Below are 19,029 nucleotides of genomic sequence, written 5' to 3' on the forward strand. Positions count from 1 at the left end.
CGTGGGACGGCCTGATCACCTTGTATCCGCCCCCAGCGCTTAGAACAGTGCTTTGCACATAGTAAGTGCTTAACAAATGCCATCATTATTATTATTATTAGATAGAAGATAATCGGGTTGTCCCACATGGGGCTCACCGCCTTAATCCCCATTTGACAGATGAGAGAACTGAGGCACAGGGAAGCTAAGTGGCCTGCCCAAGATCACACAGCAGACAACTGGCGGGGCCTGGGATCGGAACCCAGAACCTTCTGACTCCCGGGCCCGGGCTCTACCCATTAGGCCACACTGCTTCCCAATCGTCGCGTGACTTTCCGTGATGGGGCCCGTGAGAGAAGCCGACCCTCACCCCTCCATCCCGCTGCTCTCGTTCATTTGATCGTCTTTTCGCTCAACCGTACTTACTGAGCGCTTACTGCGCACCCAGCGCCGCACCAAACCCTTGAGAGAGTACGCGAGAACAATAAGCACGTAGCCGAACGTCCTGCCCTCTGCCGTCTTTCACCTCCGGACCTAAAACGCCCGGCTGCCCGAATAAAGGGATCCTTTTTAACCGGCTAACGGGAAAGCCAGCCGGGTCCCGCCCAAATCATCCCAAAGCCATCCGTTCGACAGATTTTCATTCCGTCGTTCGGTTGGAAGGTCAGCAGCTAGGCAGAGGCTGATGTCTGGTTCACCTTTAACCTCTGACCCCTTCCACTGGAACTCGGCCACCCGCCCGTCTCCGGTCCCAAGTCCCTTCGGAGGAAGTGTCCGTGGTCCTTCCGAGAGGGACCGGCCATTCGGGAAACGGATGTACCGTCCTCTCCCAAGCGCTCGGTACCGCGCTCCGCACCCACGCTCGATCGATTAGATCGAGCCCCGGCTCCCCCGTTCTACAGGTGAGGTAACTGAGGCAGGGAGAAGTAACTCGCCCAAAGTCACACAGCGGACGGGTGGCCGAGCGCCGCTGAGCGCCAACGGGGGCACTGTACCGAACGCTTGGGAGAGCGCGACAGAGATGGCTAGGACGCGATCCCTGCCCGCTGAGAGGCCCCAGTCTGCTCCGTGCAAAGCACTGTACTAAGGGCTTGGGAGAGGACGGCAGGGCGTGATTCCGGCCCCCAGGGACCTCACCATCTGTCATCAGAAGAAAAAGTCCTTTCTTCCTTAAGCGTGGATTTCATTCCGACCACCGGCAGCGTGGCCTAGTGGGTGGGGCCCGGGCCCGGGGGGTCCGAAGGACCTGGGTTCTCATCCCGGCTCTGCCACTTGCCTGCGGTGGGACCCGGGGCAAGTCCCTTCCCTTCTCTGGGCCTCGGTTACCTCAAATGTAAAACGCGGATTAAGATCGTGAGCCCCACGTGGGACGGGGACTCTGCCCAACCTGCTCAACTCGTATCAACCCCGGCGCTGAGTAATAATAATGACGATGATGGCATTTGTTGAGCGCTTACTATGTGCAAAGCACCGTTCTACGCGCTGGGGGGGATACGAGGCGAACGGGCCGTCCCGCGTGGGGCTCACGGTCTTCATCCCCATTTGACAGAGGAGGGAACTGAGGCCCAGAGAAGTGAAGTGACTTGCCCGGAGTCACACAGCTGACAAGGGGCGGAGCCGGGATCAGAACCCATGACCTCTGACTCCCAAGCCTGGGCTCTTCCCACTGGACTGTGTCTGGTGCATAGGAAGCGCTTAACGAATGCTATAAAAGGAAAGTTAAGCTACGGCGGTGGACGGCCCGTGGCGGCCGGTGGCTGGGGTACTGTTAATCGCAGCACGTGCCCTACCCAGACCCTAATCGAGACCCCCCACCCCCGGCCCCAATCCCAATTCTGCCATCCCGCCGGGACCCCCCGAAATCCGCTCCCGGCCCCGGACTCGTCCGCCTCCACCGGCACACGCGACGCCTCCCTAACACAACCTCCTCTCCCACATCCTTTCGTTCTCAATTGTATTTATTGAGCACTAACTTCATGCAGAGCACCGTACTAAGCACTTGGGAGAGGATAAAATACCAATAAACAGACACGTTCCCTGCCCACAGCCAGCTTACTCTCGTTTGCACCTTTCCACTTGGAAAAATCTGTATGACCGTACCTAGGGGGTACCTACCCAAGCGCTTAGTACAGTGCCTGGCACATAGTAAGCGTTTATTACGATGCTGCCCGGGGAAGCAGCGCGGCCAAGTGGATCCAGCCCAGGCCCGGCAGGCGGAAGGTCACGGGTTCTAATCCCGCCGCCGCCGCCTGACTGCCGTGGGGCCTCGGGCAGGTCACTTGGCTGCTCTGGGCCTCAGTGACCTCAACCGCAGAATGAAGATTCGATCCCCGTTCTCGCTCCGACACAGACCGAGAGTCCCACGCGGGACAGGGACTGTGTCCGACCTACTTAACTTGGACCCAGCCCAGCGCTTAGAATAATGATGGTATTTGTTAAGCGCTTACTACGTGCCAAGCACTGTTCTAAGCGCTGCGGTGGATACAAGGTAATCGGGCGGTCCCCCGCGGGGCTCGCAGTCTCAATCCCCATTTTACAGATGAAGGCCCAGAGAAGTGAAGTGACTCGCCCCAGGTCACACGGCTGACAAGCGGCGGAGCCGGGATTGGAACCCACGACCTCCGACTCCCAAGCCACGCTGCTTCCCCAACAGCGTTACAACGGCGTTCGACACAGAGGAAGCGCTCGGCCGCTACCATAAAAAAATAAATCCACACGGATTACTCGATCTCCATTTGACGGAGGAGGCCGCCAAGGCCCACAGAGGCTTCGGTCCGTTTCCGCGCCCCGACGAATCGGCCAAAACCATTCCAAGTCCGCTTCCGGCCAGGCTGGCCCCCAGACCCCGGACCGCCCTCCGTCCCTCGGCTCCCGCGGGCGGGGGCTCTTCCTCCCGGCGACCGAAGGATGCCGGAATCCGCCGGTGACTTCTGATAGCTCACTTATCTTTGATTTCTGGTATCGATCGATAGATAGCGCTCGCGAAATGGATTTTGTAATCATATTTAGAGCTGGTTACGGTGACTAATGGGTGGCCGGATTTTTCTGAATTTTAACAGCCGCCGGCCGAAACGCGTCCCTCATCGGGCACCGAGGTATCCGTCGCAGAAAGGGCAGCGCCTCGCCCGCGCCTGAACCGGGGGCCGTCCGAGCCGAGACCCGGCCCCGAATTATCCGTCCGGCGGGGAGGGGACCTCGTCCCTCCGGCTCCCAGACGCTCGGCACATCCGCGGAGCCCCGTCCGGGACGGACGGGAATTCCCCTACCGCCGGACCCGCCTCCGCCCGGCCCGGCCGGACTCATCCGGCGGTATCTACGGCGCTCCCAGGGCGCGCCGAGCGCCGTACTGAGCGCTCGGGACAGGACGACGGGACCGCGGACGGCCCCGATGCCCGCCCGCAACGGGCTGACAGTCTAAAGAGGTCGCCCCGCCGCCCCGGCCCCTCTTGGAGCCGCGCCTGATTTCCTCCGCGCCGCCCCCCCCCCCCCCCGAAGCGTCGGGGAGGGTCTCTTCGGCCCGCACCCCCCGAGCGGGGGGCAAAACCCCGCCGCCCGTCCGCGCCCACCCACCTTGTAGAGCCTGAGGGCGGCCTCGTGCCGGTGGTTGGCCGTGTGCAGGTGCAGCTTATCCACGCTGTTGGCATAGTGGTCGCAGGCGTTGCACTTGAGGTGGACGGGGTTGCCGACGGCGAGACACTTGAGGCGCCACTCGTTGCTCCGGCCGCCCTCCTTGATGTGGGCCACCAGCTGGTACTTCTGCACGTGCTTGTCCGTCTTGCAGTGCAGCTGGAAGTTGGCCTTGAGCTGGGTGTTGTAGTTGCAGAGACGACACTGGTAGAGGTCCCCGACGACGGCGCGCCACTCCTCCTCGGGCAGCGCCCGCTCGCTGCCCACGTGCACGCTCAGGGCCTCCAGGCTGTCCGAGCTGAAGCGGTCGCAGACGGCGCACTGGAAGATCTTCAGGGCCGGGTCGCCGGCCGCCCCGGGCAGCAGGGCCAGGTCTTCCCCCACCAGCTGGGCGCCGGCCAGACGGAGCTCGGACGGCAGGTCGCCGGCGACTGCGGGGGGGAGGGACGGAGACCGGAGAGGAGAATGGAGGCCGGGAGGCGGCGAGGCCGGGCACGGCGCCCACCCCCGCGGGCAGGGAGAGCGTCTCCCCGTCGCTCTCCCGCCCTCACCCCGGCGCTCGGTACAGTGCTCCGCACACGGGAGGCGCTCGATAAATACGACCGAACGAGCGGATGCGCTAAACCGGCCTCCGCCCGGGCGAGCGGGCGAGGAGGGGCGCGGGGCGGGGGCTCTAATCCCGGCTCCGCCACTCGTCCGCTGGGTGACCTCGGGCAAGTCACGTTACCTCTCCGGGCCTCGGTCCCCTCGTCCGGAGGACGGGGACCGTGAGGCCCCGCGTGGGACGGGGACCGGGTCCAACCCGATTCGAGTGCATCCAGCGGTCGCGACAGCGCCCGGCGCATAGTGAGCGCTGACCGAATCCCCCGGTCGCTATCGTCCGGGAGGCCCCCCCGCCGGCCCCGACCCCGTCGTCCGCCACCTCGTCGCGCCTTCCCCGCCCGGCTCGGAGCACCCCCGCCTCCGGCCCCCTCCCGCTCCCCCTCCCCGACCCCGGGGGGGGGCGGCCCGGACACTCACCGAGTCCCGGGGCCAGGGCGGCGGCGTCCAGCTGGAAGGGGCTGACGAGGAGCGGGGGGTCGGCCGTCCCGTCCAGCTTGAGGCCGGTCAGCCCCAGGTTCTGGGCCAGGTAGTACTGGTAGAGCTCGGCCTCGGCCGGCGCCAGGCCCAGGTGCAGGTTGTGCTGCAGCTGCTTCACGTTCTGCTGCAGGAGCAGCACGTTGTGCATGTGCTTCTCGCTCGTCATGTGGATGCGCAGGTTCCGGGCCACGTTGGTCTCGTAGTCGCAGACCTCGCAGCGCCACGTGGCCTTCTGCTTGGGCCTGGCCGGGGAGGGCGCCCCGCGGGCCGGGAGGGCGGGGGCGGCGGGGGCGGCGGCGGGGGTCGCGGGGGTGAAGGTCGGCTCGCCCCCGCCGCCCCCGCCGCCCTGCAGGTTCTGGACGTTGTTGAGGTGCTTGTCGGACTGCATGTGGATGCTGAGGTTGCCTTTGGTCGTGGTGGAGTAGTTGCAGACGCCGCAGCGGAAGGGCTTGTAGCCGCACGTGTAGCTCTCGCCGCGGGCCAGCCGGGGGTGGGGCTGGCCGCTCTTGCAGTAGGCGCAGGAGCCGCCGGGCTCCGGGTGCTTCTCCTTCATGTGGGCCTCCAGCGTCTGCTGGTATTTGTAATGCCAGTTGCACTTGGGGCACTTGAGCGTCTTGCATGAGTTTCGGGAGTGCATCATTGTCATGTGGCCTCCCAGGGAGCGGGAGGAGCCCAGCACGGTGTCGCACTTGGGGCACTCCACGCCGCTGCCCGGGGACCCGTCCGGGGGCGCCGGGGCGGCGCCGCCGGGAGGGGGGCCGTGCTGGTGAGCGGCGCCGGGGCCCTCGTCGGCCGGGCCCGGCTGCCGGGGGGCCGGGGGGTCGGACGGCGCCCCGGCCGCCGCCGAGGAGGAGGAGCAGGTGGAGGAGGAAGAGGAGGAGCAGGAGGACGAGGACGAGGAGCAGACGGAGGCGCCCTTCTCCATGAACTTGAGCACGCTGGAGGCCAGGGGAGAGAGGCTTTGGTTTAGCAGAGAGAAATCCTTGCTCCCCAGACGGTCTTCCAGCGCCCGCAGAGGGGCCCCCTCCTCCTCCTCCTCCTCCTCCTCCTCCTCGTCCTCCTCCTCCTCCTCCTCCTCCACGTCCGGCCCGTTGGAGTCGCCGTCCCCGTCCTCCTCGTCCGCGGGCTCGCTCTTGACGGGGCACCCCCCGTTGGGGAGGCCCGCCGGCGGCTCTCGGGGGGAGGGCGGCGAGGGCCCGGGCCCGCCCCGGAGGAAGGCCAGGCCCGCCTGCAGGGCCTCGCCGTTCTCCACGCGGAGGGCCGCCCACAGGCCGCGGAAAGCGGGGTCCGGGCCCGGCGGGCCGGGGGCGGGGAAGCAGGGGTAGCCCGGGGCCGGCCTTTTTGGTTCGAGAAAGCTGACGAGAGGTTCTTGGTCTTTGCCGATCCCCTGGATGATGGCGGAGACGTGCTTGTGGGCGAGGAGCTTCTGCTCCTGCTCGTTGAGGACCATGCGGTGGTCGAGCACGGCGTGGCTGACGAAGGAGCGGGCGAAGCCGAAGGACAGCTTGCACAGGAAGCACATGAGGACGGGCTTCCTCTTGCCGTCGCTCACGCGCCCGTCGAAGCGGGACAGGTCCACGTCGCCCGGGGCATCTTTGGACACGCAGGAGTTTTTGGCGGAGCCGTCGCCGGCGAGATAGTCCCGTTCCCTCCGGTGCCGGAGGTCGTAGACCCGGAAACTGTGCAACACGGGAACGGCGCCCGCCGGCGCTGAGGTATTTGGGAAGGCCGGGTCGGCCGCGAATGGCTTCCCCAGGGCCGAGGCGATGTGGAAGGTGTTGATGATCTGAGGGTAGAACGCCACGGGGGCGGGGGCGGGGGCGGGGGCCGGCGCGGGAGGCCTCCCCGCCTCGGCCGCCGCCCCCGGCCCGCCGTCCTTGGCGCCCTCGATGATGTAGGCCGAACCGTCGGGCTGGTAGACGATCTCCCCGCTGAGGTTCTCCACGTCGCTGTCCTCCGGCTCGCTGGACTCGCTCTCCCGGTCCTCCTTCAGGACGGGCAGGCGGGCGTTGGGGCAGTGGTGCTCCATGTACTTCTGTAAACTGGAGAAAGAAGCGGCGCACTCGTGGCAGGGGATGCGGGCCGCGGCGGGGGCGGCCCCCCTGCCCCCCGGCGGGCCGGGCCCCGGCCCCTCGTCTGTCCTCGGGGCCTCGGCGGGCGAGGCCCGGCCCCCGTCCGCCTCCGGCCCGGCAGCCTTCTCCGCCCCCTCGCCCTCCTGCGGGGCCGTGCCGCGGGGCTTGGTCGCGCTCGGTCCATTCTCCTGCCTTGAGATGGGAGAGGAGTCACAGGTTTCCATGACGATCGCTACATGGGGGTCTCATTTCATCCGGCCTGTCAGAGACCTGGAGAGGACATAAGGGGAGAGGAGCCATTTTTTATTAAACCGCCACACGGCTCGGCGAGGGCTCGCTCTACCTGGCTCTCTTCGGAGGTGGGGGGAGGCGGGAGAGGGAGGGGGGAGGGGAGGTGGCGGTGGGGGGTGGCCGTCATCTTCCTCCTCCCGGAAGCGCGGAGCGACGGCCTCGAGCGCACGTGGGCCTCGGCGGCCTCGCGGCGGGTCCCTCCGGCGCCCATCCCCTACCCTGGACCCCCCCGGCCTTCCGGACCGGTGAGGTTAAGCCTCTTCTCTCACAAGCGGTCAGTCCAGACCACCGACCGTTGCGCTTCGGCCCCCGCCCCTGCTCCCCGAAAGAGGCCGGGATCGGGGGCGGCCCGGGATCCCGGCGGGAAATGGGTGTCGCCGGCCCCCGCCCCCAGCCGCGAAGTCGGTCTCCCTGGGCTAGAGACCCCGGTGGGGTCTGACCGAGCCCTCGCTGGCCCTCCGACGGTGACGGGAAATTCCCGACGATGCGGGCGATTCCCGCCGCCCCGCGGAACTGTCACGTGCAACGTGGCCGCACTTCCTCCTCCTCCTCCTGCTACTCCTCCTTTCTCCTCCTCCTCTTCCTCCTACTTCTCTTGCCGCTTCTCCTCCTCTTCCCACCTCAGACACCTTTCGGATTTCACCGACCCGGGTGAGCCACCAACTAGGGCCTGGGTGAACCCTCACCACCCTCAGCCTAACAAATTGCGTGTGTGTGCCTCACTCCACCTATCCCTTGGATTCCTGCCGGTTGCCCTCTGCGAAGAGCGAGGGGTCCTTCGCCAGCGCCCCGGACGACCGTCGGGTCTGTTCCGCGCAATGGCAGGAGGGTCGGGGGGGGGGGGAGGGGGGACGGGGCGGGAGGCAAGACCGACCCCGGTTAAGGATCTGCTCCCCTCCATTTCCAATTGTGTGAGTGTGTGTGTGTCCTTGCACAACCGCACCGCCACAGTGTACGCGTACGGGTGTGCGTGTTCGTGGACGGGTGGACGGGTGCCTAGCTGTGCACGTGTTTGTATGCACGCACACGCCGAAAGAGCTGGGGGAGGGCAAGGGTCAGCCACAACCTGCTCTTGCGGACTCCTCCGGATGCTCAGCCCGGACCCTCGCCTCGGGCACCGAACCCCCGCCCACCTCTCACCCCCAAGACCCTCGACTGCCGCGGGCCCCTCTGTCTCTGTCGCTCCTCCCAAGCCTCGGCGAAGACAGGGGCGTCAGGGAAAGTCAAGGGCATATTAAGTAGGGCCGAGTGCTGCTTAATTCTCTCTTTACCGTAATCAAATCTAAGCCTGTCAGCCGAAACAGAGAGGGGAAGCGATCCGTTTAGGAGGCGTCGGAAGATCGGCGCAGATTGAAACCGATCGCAAATTCGTCTCGGTAGCCGAGGTGGCCGAGACGAGCGTCTAATCGCTCTGGGTTCCGACAGCGCAGAGCCCCGCGTGTCGTTCACGTCGCTGACGGACCCGGCATAATTATCGGCGCGGGTCGGGGCTTCGAGAAGCCTCGGAGAGCGTGGAAAGTGGAAGAATTTTCTAAGTAGCCCCCGGCCGTGTCCGCTCCCACGTTCGGCCCCGCTGCCGGTGGGTCCACCCTTGAGGACCCGGCCGGGCTGTGACATTCATTCATTCGAATCGTATTTACTGAGCACTTACTGTGTGCAGAGCACTGTACTGAGCGCTTGGGAGAGGACAACAGAACAACAGACACGTCCCCTGTCCACAGTGAGCTTAGGGGCCCTGCCGGTGGGGCAGGTGGGAGGCGGGGGCCGGGGTGGCCCCCACCCCGCTCCGTGAAGGGTCTGCAGGGCAGCAGACGGCTGAGCCGGGAAGGAGGGGGTCAGGTACACTCGGGGTCATTTGGGGCTTTGCCACTGAAATGCTCAGGGCCAGCCAGTCAATCGTATTTATTGAGCGCTTACTGTGTGCAGAACACTGTATTAAGCGCTTGGGAGAGGACGACAGAACAATAAACAGACACATTCCCTGCCCACAAGACGCTTACAGTCTAGAAGGGGAGACCGCTCACACGGAGATGGGACGGGGCTCTGAAAGGGTGGGAAGTGGGCTGAGACTGAGGGGGGTCGGTCAATCGTTTGTATTTATTGAGCGTTGACTGCGTGCAGAGCACTGTATTAAATGCTTGGGAGAGGACAATATAACAAGCACTTCCTCTGTCTACAAGGAGTCAAGTTTGGGAGACCCTGTGAGCTCCCTCTAGACTGTGACTTCGTCGTAGGCAGGAATGTGTCTGTGATACTGTACTCTCCCAAGTGCTTAGTACAGTGCTTTGCACACAGTAAGCGCTCAATAAATATGATTGAATGAATGAACAGAGATGGAACAGGGCTCGGAAAGGGTGGGAGGTGATCTGGGATCGGGGCGTTGAAGGGGGGCGGAGGGGTCAATCCATCCTGCCAGCGTCAAGCCGCTCTTTCCCATAATAATGATTTGCGGTATCTGGTAAGCGCTTACTATGTGCTGGGCACTGTACTAAAAGCTGGGGTGGATACGCGCACAGCTGGTGGGACGCAGTCCCTGTCCCACGTGGGGCTCACGGTCTCAATCCCAATTTACAGATGAGGGAACTGAGGCCCAGAGAAATGTGAATCGACTTGCCCAAACGTCCCAGGGGGCAGCTGAGCAGGCCCAGTGCTCTGCCCAGCAGACAAGTGGCAGAGTCGGGATTAGAACCCATGACCTTCTGACTCCCAGGCCCGGGCTCTACCCGTTAAGCCACGTTTCTTCCCCAGGCACCACCCTGGCTGGCACTGCTGGAACACTTCAAGGCCGGGATCCAGGCATCATGGGGGCCCCCCCCCCCCCCCGCCCCGAGGCCCTGTTCCTTCCTGGAGATGTGGACATCCGAGAAGCAGCGTGGCTCAGTGGAAAGAGCACGGGCTTTAGAGTCAGAGGTCATGGGTTCGAATCCCCGCTCTGCCACTTCTCAGCCGTGTGACCGTGGGCGAGTCGCTTCACTTCTCTGGGCCTCAGTGACCTCATCTGGAAAATGGGGATTAAGACTGTGAGCCCCACGTGGGACAACCTGATTCCCCTGTGTCTACCCCAGCGCTTAGAACGGTGCTCTGCACGTAGTAAGCGCTTAACAAATACCAACATTATTATCCGCGCTACAGCCCCCTCTTCCTCCAGCCCACCTTCAAAGCCTTTCTGAAGGCCCATCTCCTCCAAGAGGCCTTCCCTGACTGCGCCCTCCTTTCTCCCTCTCCCTCTGCGTCTCCCGCAGCCCCACAGAAATTTACACCCTTATCCGTCATTTATTTATTTCTATTAAAGCCTCCCCCTCTAGACTGTAAGCTCGTTGCGGGCGGGGAATGTGTCTGTTATAGCGTTATACTGTCCTCTACCAACACTTAGTACAGTGCTCTGAACATAGTAGAGAAGCAGCGTGGCTCAGTGGAAAGAGCACGGGCTTTGGAGTCAGAGGTCATGAGTTCGAATCCCAGCTCTGCCACTTGTCGGCTGTGTGACTGTGGGCGAGTCACTTTACTTCTCTGTGCCTCGGTTACCTCATCTGTAAAAATGGGGATTAAGACTGTGAGCCCCACGTGGGACATCCTGATTCCCCTGTGTCTACCCCAGCGCTTAGAACAGTGCTCGGCACATAGTAAGCGCTTAACAAATACCAACATTATTATTATTATTATTATAGTAAGCGTTCAGTAAATACGACTGACGGCCTGTCTGATGACTTTTCCCTGGCTCCCCCCCCGCCACCACCCCTCAGGACACGGTTCTAGAGTCACGGGTTTGGCAAATGGGCATTTCACCCTGATAGACGCCCACGCTGATTCACAGGACATGGCAGGCAGAGGTCGGGGGAAGGGGAGGGATGGATTACAAGGTGAAGTTTTACACACAAACACACATACACACACACACACAACAGCCCCACCTTTGCTCCAAAGTGGCCTCAGGTCACGAGGCCCCATCCATTTCCAGAGCCGTCACCCCTTCACAGCAAGTGTCTGCTGTGTGACCTTGGGCAAGTCGCTTCTCTTCTCTGGGCCTCAGTTCCCTCATCTGGAAAATGGGGATTAAGATGGTGAGCCCCACGTGGGACACGGACTGTGTCCAACCTTTCATTTATTCATTCATTAGATCGCATTTATTGAGTGCTTACTGTGTGCGGAGCACTAGACTCTGTGCTTTGGCGAGCGCTTGGGAGAGCACCGTGCAACGATAAGCTGACACATCCCCTGCCCGAAACGAATTTACGGTCTGATTATCTCATTATCTTACTCTCGCTCCCTTGGTTCTTCCGCGCTCCCGGCCCCACAGCACTTACGTCCACATCGGTCATTTATTTATTAATATTGATATCTGTCTCCCCCCTCTAGGCTGTAAGCTCATTGTGGGCTGCGAACGTGTCTGTTTATTGCTGTTTTGGACTCTCCCACGCGCTTAGTACAGTGCTCTGCACACAGTAAGCGCTCAATAAATACAATTGAATGAATGAATACCCCAGCACTTAACGCAGTGCCTGACACTTAGTAAGCGCTTAACAAATACCGTAAAAAAAAAAGTCCCCGATTTTCCCGTTTACATTCTCATAAATACTTTTAGGGCCCCAGAGATTGTCCGAGGGGGGCGGGGCTTACACCATCAATCAGGAACCAACGCAATTAGGAGCGCAGGAGCGAATCCAGCCAAACACAAACCTGCTGGTTGGTGGGGACTGGGCAGGGGCTGGGGGGTGCTCTGGCGGGGGGCCTCCGGGTCAGGGGGCTTGATCATCTGAACCCCCCTTCCGGACCCAGATGGCGGTCGGAAGACAAGAGGTCACAGTGAATTCTCCACTTTCCTCCTGAAGTAGCGGTTCTCCGAGCCCCGGTCAGCTAAGTGAGCAAACCCACCTCCATGGAGATTTGCTAATGGAAGAGGCAGAGGCCGGGAAAGGGATGCTGGCTTCTGGACAATAAGAAAATTCCTCCCCATTTAGCGGGCAGAATTCCCAATGGAACAAAGCATTAGGAATGCCAGTTTTACACCCCCCCCACCCTTTTTGTTCTTTAATTGAGATTGTCCCAGCTCACCCCCCCCCCCACCCCGGCCCTTCTTCTCCGGTCCAGGGAGACGGCGTTTGTGAAATGAGTAAAAAAAGGGCGCGATCTGACCGAGAGGTGGGAATAATGGGAAAGGAATGCCAAGTTGAGAAAGGAAACCCTTCGGGTTCCCGGGGCCCTGTTCCTTTCTCATCCGCTCTTTGCCGAACGACTCCTCACAACCCCGGTGTCCGCCGGCTCCCTTTAAAACAGGTTAAAAGTCATGCATCCGAACACATACGCGCGCGCACACACTCACCAGAATTTGGTAACAAGTTACCCTTCTTTAAACGAGAGGGAGAGCGCGCGAGCGAGAGAGAAAATAAATAAAAATCCTTGAACTAGATCAAGTTTCCCAAAGGTCATCACTGTCTCCACCGTGGCCTTTTCCCCCATACCAAATCTCCTATCAATATGTCATAGTGAGTTAGGTAAAGACAAAAGACAGACTCAGTGTGAAAACTGCACATATATCTAATCCTGACAAAGCGGTGAATAGGCAGGCCTCCACCGGTATAATTATACTTGTTTATTTGTTACCACGGACTGAGAACTGAGGAAAAAAAATCCAGTATTACGCAGGCACCGAGAGCTCCTTTTCTTTGGTCGCTAAAACCACACTGAGACTTAAATTCCTTATTGTTAAATTCAGAAGAAGAGAGGGGGTGGGGGTGGCCGGGGGTGGGGAGAGTAAAAGGTTTGGCCTGCACTTTTTTTTCCTTCTTTTCATCAATTGCTGATAGATCTTTTGTGCCCAAAGTATCGCTTGTTTCATCACCTCCCCCCCCCCGTCCCTCCACCCCGATCAACCCGCGGCAGGGCGAACCAATCGATCCGCTGTATTTATTGAGCGCTTACTGTACTAAGCGCTTGGGAGAGTGCGATATCACCGAGTCGGTGGGCACGTTCCCTGCCCGCAACAAGCTTACACCGCAGAGGGGAAGACGGGCATTAATATAAACCAATAAATTACGGATATTACGGACCTGAGTGCTGTGGGGCTGAGGGAGAGGTGAATCAAGGGAGCAGATCCGAGTCCAAGGGGGACGCAGAAGGGATTGGGAGAAGGGGAAATGGGGGTCGACTGGGGGTAGGCTTCTCGGAGATGTGATTTTAGGAGAGTTCTGAAGGTGGGAGAGAGTGGTGGACTGTAGGATATGAAGGGGGAGGGAGTTCCAGGCCAGAGGGAGGATGTGGGCGAGGGGTGGGCTGCGAGATAGACGAGCTGGAGGGACAGAGAGTAGCTTGGCGATAGGGAAGCGAAGTGAGAGGGTCCGGAACCGGTTACCGTCCCGGGGAGAGGGGAGGGAAACGTCCTTCCAGCACCCGGTGAGTGACTGGGGCCGGCGGAGGAGACGTGACCCTCCTTTCTCCCGGGCCCGGGCAAGACTCGAACCTGGGGTGTCGCCAGGCCCCTGGGGCAAACTTCTCCAGCGCTCCCACCGAGACGGGGCAGAGATGACCGGCCACGGCTCAGGGAGGCCTGGAGAGAGGAAGCCAAAACACTGAGGCAGCGTTACTTATTGAGTGCTGACGGTGAGCAGAGCACTGGACTAAGTGCTGCGCGGCAAGTACGATACAACAATAATAATCATCATCATTTTGGCATTCGTTAAGCGCTTATTATGGGTCGAGCATTCTTCTAAGCTCTGCATGGACACACTCCCTGCCCACGACGAGCTTAGAGTCGAGCGGGGATAGATCCCAGACCTGGGAGTCAGAAGGACGTGGGTTCTCATCCCGGCTCTGCCACTTGTCCGCCGTGGGACCTTGGGCGAGTCCCTTTCCTTTGCTCAGTTTCCTCATCTGTAAAATGGGAATTAAGACCGCGAGCCCCATCTGGGACACGGACCGTGGCCAACCTGATTAACTTGTATCTACCCCAGTGCTCACAACAGCGCCTGGCACGGAGTAAGCGCTTAACAGATACCCTAAAAAAAAGATACCTTGGGCAAGTCACTTCACTTCTCTGGGCCTCAGTCCCTCTTCTGTAAAATGAGGATTACTTTGCTTCTCTGGACCTCAGTTCCCTCATGTGTAAAATGGGAATCAAGACTATGAGTACCATCTGGGCCGTGGACCGCGGCCAACCTCATTAGCCTGTATCTGCCCCAGTGCTCAGTACAGTGCCTGGCCCTCGGTAAGAGCTTACCAAATGCCAATTTTTTTTTTAAACCCCGCCACTACGCAGCCACGACGCTCCAACGCGATCTCCGTCCGACGACTTGACCAACGAGCCTTCTCTCTGGTGGGGACCGGGGTTGGCAGGGGACCTGAAGGAGGGGCCGGGGAGAAGAACCCAAGGAAGATTCTCCCTCGCCGGAACCCGGGGAGATTCTCTCTCGCCGGACGGAGGCCTATCGGAGTGAAAGCAATCTGCATAGTTAATGTTTGTGTGCGTTCCAATTTAAAACTGAAATGCTGCCATTTTTTCCCTGCTGGCAATCTGGAAACACTCTAGAGTTAATTACAACTGATTCGAACTGAACCACACAAACAAAGACCAGTCTATGTCCAGACAATTATGGTGCATTAACCAGCTTACAGCTTCCTGCTGATGTTTCAGAACGTTCGCTGGGGATACACCCTTCTGCCTTTCCTAGGGCGGTGGAAAACGCGAGGAGGCCTTAATGAAGAGAACTGCCAAAGAATGTGTGGCCCACCCCTCCTGACACTGCCGAAACTTTCCACCGTGTCACGACAAAGGGAAGAAGGTAATTAAGTTTGAAAAGGGAGATGTAACCAAATCCACCGAACACTGAAAACCGAACAAATTTAAAAGGGGTTTGGGGGAGCGGAGGGGAGGGAGAGTGGGGGCGGTTGAAAGGGAAAGTTTACAAAGACCAAATCTGAGTGAGCTTCTCAACCAAATCATATTCTCCCATTTTCCTCTTATCTTCCTCATTAAAGCTTCAATTACCTATCAAAGGATAATCTCTCCACAAACAAATCCCAAGGGGCTGAGATGCTCTCTCCACCTCTCAGCCCTCCACCTCCCTCTGAGGGGAGGGGAGGCCGGCCAAGGCGGGGAGAAAGAACCCAGGAGGACTGGGCGTCTCGGGCCGCTTGGCAGACCCTCGGACCAGCGACTCCCGCTCCCCGGGAGCGGAAAATCAGTCGGGAAAATCAGCTCCGGTAGGTAGAGACCCTCTCCCACCCCCGCCCGGACCCCCACCCCCCTTCCCTTCTCGGCCAAAAGGGGCCTCGGCGACGCGGTAGCCTCGGCCTCCTCTGGGCCAAGCACGACAAGGAATAAGAGGCCCTGTGATCCCTTTGATTTCCCCTTCCTAAATAAATATTAATCGGCAAATCAATCCGGTTTCGTACTCTGAACGTACCCGAGACGCGCTATGAAAATACCCCAAGGTCGTGTAAATCGCACGCAATTGTACCTGCAACTCATTACGGAGGCGGGCCCGGGGTTTCTTCCCTTATATCGGAAAGTTCAAGTTAATAAGCCCATTCGAAACCCCGATTATATTGGAAAGTTCAAGTTAATAAGCCTGTTCGACGTGAAGTTTAGCCATAGACACCATTAGACTTTCTCCTCCAAGGATTAAGTCACCGAATTAATCACTTGAGTAAGCTCGGTATGGACAGGGAACGTGTCTGCTCGTTCTGTTGTACTGTGTTCTCCCGAGCGCTTAGTTCGGTGCTCTGCGCATAGTAAGCGCTCAATAAATAGGACTGATTGGGATTGAGAAATTAATGAGTCAGATACAACGCGAGCCCGTATGCGCATCGCTAGCTCTGGTCTAATGTACCACGATCTCTTCTCTCCCGCTCTTCGCCACCAAAAATACATTTTTGCCAAAAATCGCCAAAGCTGCCGACGAGAGGAAGACCTCGCACTCCCGGAAGGAGTGAAATGAAAGAATACCCGGGCCGTGTGTTTGGCATTAACCGCGGTTCTCATGATCCGCAGAATCCAGGAGGCGTTGGTGTCCTTTCTCCACGTTTGAACTACGGGAGACTCTTCCCGCTCAGGCCCTGTCCAGCTGGGCCTGAGGCCAGAGCGACCACGGCCCGTCCCACGGCGTCCTCCCTGCGACTTGGACCGTGAGCCCTGTGTGAGACGGGGAGACTGTGTCCCACCTGATTATCTTCTACCTTCCCCAGCGCTTAGTACGGGGATCGTTACTCAGTGAGCACTTAAATACCATTAAAAAAAAAAGACTTCTGCTGGATTCGGATCCCCACTGACCACCCCAAGAGGAGAGACCGCGTCCGAGCGGAGCCGTCGGTGGCGGGGACGGTCCATGTCTCCGTCGTCCTCGATATCGCCGTGACACGAAGGTCCAGCGCTGTGGACACGGGGAGGGGACTCTGCCATCAGGTTGACTGGAGGGGTGGGCACCAGAGTCCACCCAGCCACTCCGACGACAAACCTCTGGCCCTCAGGGGAACCCCCGAGTGGTTTTTACATCAGATTGCTTTTTTCTTAAAAGTCCAGCCCGTGACAGATCTAATCCTTCAAAGTGTGGACCTCCATCTCCCCCTCCTCCCCCAATTCTGGACATCCCTCCCTAAGACAGCCAGCTCTTTACGCACCCTCCCACACACTGAAAATCACCTCACAGTAGACTCAGCGGAGAGTCACTGGAGGAAGAGGGGTTTTTTTTAAAAAAATTAGGTATAAATAAACCCCGTCCTTCTTTCCCGCACGACCCAGTGGCAAGTTTGCTCTTCGTGCTGCCCGTCTGGTCCCTTTTTGCGCCGAAAGTTAATTTCGCCGTGGTGCAGAGTGAAGTGAGCAATTCGGTAATTAACTTTTGTGTTCTAAAACGTACGAACTTTAATTAGATTGCATTATAAACAAACAAATGTCGACCATAATTATAAGCTCCTTGCTTTATGCACATATTATCCCTTCTCAAACAAACTTGATGTCAGACAAATTAAAATCAAACAGCCAGCAATTTCGAGCCGGGTCTTAACATGATCTGCCAGTAACTTGATTACTTTAACTTCAATATCATTACAGGAAAAGTATTTCAGGAAAAATAATTACAAGAATCCCAACAGGAGACAAGCTTAATTGTATTGATTCAAAAGATGCATGTACGGAGGAGCTATATTGAAAGAATAATGTTATCTCCGAATCCATAGTTTCTATTAAAATGAAATTGTCTGGCTCGAACCAGGCGAGGCGAGATTGGTGTCTGCGAGACCGGGGAGACCTAAACCGGACTAAAATAATGATTTATCTCCCCCCGCAACCCTGCATTATCAAATACCGGGGGCAGCAGGAAGGTTTAATCAGTGCCTTTGGTAATAAAAAAATAATAATAATAATGATGGTATTTGTTAAGCCCTTACTATGTACAGGCACTGTAGTAAGCGCCGGAGTTGGACACAAGCAAATCGGGATGGACGCAGTCCCCATCCCACGTGGGACGTCCCCATTTTACAGCTAAGGAAACTGAGGCCCCCGAGAAGTCAAGTGACTCACCCAAGGTCACGCAACAGACAGGGGGATTAGAACCCATGACCTTCTGACTCCCAGGTCCACGCTCTATCCACAACACCACGCCGCTTCTCTACATTACCGAGCGGCGCGAGGAAAAGGGTGAAGCTGTCACACCCTAATGAAGGGAAATGATTAGTCAGCCCTGAGACCGAACTCTTCTTCGATGCAATAAGAGTTAATTAAAGTTTACCGCCAAACATCAACCAAAGCAGAGCGCTTCTCGGGTTTCAGCATTAAGTGCAGACAGACAATGGTGACCTTACCCGATTAGTGCGGATATCAAATGACATGCACCGATAATTATACATTTAAAACAGCTAAAGAGCTAAAAAATAAAAAAATTAAAAACCCCACCAAAAAAACACCACCCCTAATCAGCCTCTTTGACTGCAGATACTCAAAGGGCAGGAAACAAGTATCAGATTATTTCACTTTAACGCTGTAAATCAATAGAATTAAACAAGAAAAGGTTGTATAAGTGCATTATCTAAAGGGGAACAATTCCCTGACTGTGGAATGAAATAAATCTGTGGGCTGGGATCTAGCCAAGATAAGAACTTCCAGGGCCGGAGCAAATAAGTGACTTTTCAATTAAAGTTTGGAAGGAAGGGTGGAGAAAGAAAGAAAGCGCACACCCTGTCCCCCCCCCCCCCCCCCGCCCACACACACCTACATCCCAGGAAGGGTATGTATTAGTAATAGAAATAATAATAATTGTGGTATCTGTTAAGTGCTTACTAAGTGCCTCAGTTACCTCATCTGCAAAATGGGGATTAAGACTGTGAGCCCCACGTGGGACGACCTGATGACCTTGTATCCACCCCCGTGCTTAGAACAGCGCTTGACACGTAGTAAGCGCTTAACCAATACCATCATTATTATCGTCATTATGATTAATATGTGCCAGGCACGGTTCTAAGCACTGGGGTAGATCCAAGCTCATCAGGTTGGACACTGTCCCTGTCCCACATGGGGCTCACGCTCTTCATCCCCATTTTATAGATGAGGTCACTGAGGCCCAGAGAAGTGAAATGACTTGTCCAAGGTCACACGGCAGACAAGCGGCAGAGCCGGGATTAGAACTGAGGTCCTTCTGACTCCCAGGTCCGGGCTCTACCCACTAGGCCCCGCGGCTTCCCTACGAGGCCATGCCGCTTTTCTGATTCTACAAAGACGCCCCGACATTTCAGCTTACGGAGGGTCTTGAGAGGGTGAGACCCTGGTCTCAGGCACGGTGGGTTCCTCTCTGCCCAAGAAATGGTAATAATAATGATGGTATCTGTTATGCACTTCCTGTGTGCCAGGCACTGTGCTAAGCACTAGGGTGGATACAAGCGAATCGTATCGGACACGGTCCCCTTCCCACGTGAGGCTCACGGTTTCCATCCCTGTTTTACAGATGAGGGAACTGAGGCACAGAGAAGTGAAGTGACTTGCCCAAGGCCGCAG

At 58.3% G+C, this 19,029-nt stretch overlaps 1 protein-coding gene across 1 annotated transcript in view; it reads right to left on the reverse strand.

Annotated features, from left to right (window-relative positions):
* ZFHX4 (zinc finger homeobox 4) overlaps nt 1-11,082 on the reverse strand; it is a 109,439-nt gene extending 98,357 nt beyond the window's left edge. Inside the window, exons 1-4 of the mRNA XM_029068831.2 lie at nt 10,961-11,082; nt 5,768-7,028; nt 4,627-5,488; nt 3,550-4,037 (exon numbers count right to left, since the gene is read on the reverse strand). Of these exons, the coding sequence (XP_028924664.1) occupies nt 3,550-4,037; nt 4,627-5,488; nt 5,768-6,982 (2,565 nt within the window). The 5' untranslated portion in view covers nt 6,983-7,028; nt 10,961-11,082. The remainder of the gene's footprint in view (nt 1-3,549; nt 4,038-4,626; nt 5,489-5,767; nt 7,029-10,960) is intronic.
* Between the last annotated feature and the right edge of the window lie 7,947 nt (nt 11,083-19,029).

The sequence above is a fragment of the Ornithorhynchus anatinus genome, chromosome 7 (genome assembly GCF_004115215.2).
Source record: "Ornithorhynchus anatinus isolate Pmale09 chromosome 7, mOrnAna1.pri.v4, whole genome shotgun sequence".
In the NCBI taxonomy this organism is placed as follows: Eukaryota; Metazoa; Chordata; class Mammalia; order Monotremata; family Ornithorhynchidae; genus Ornithorhynchus; species Ornithorhynchus anatinus.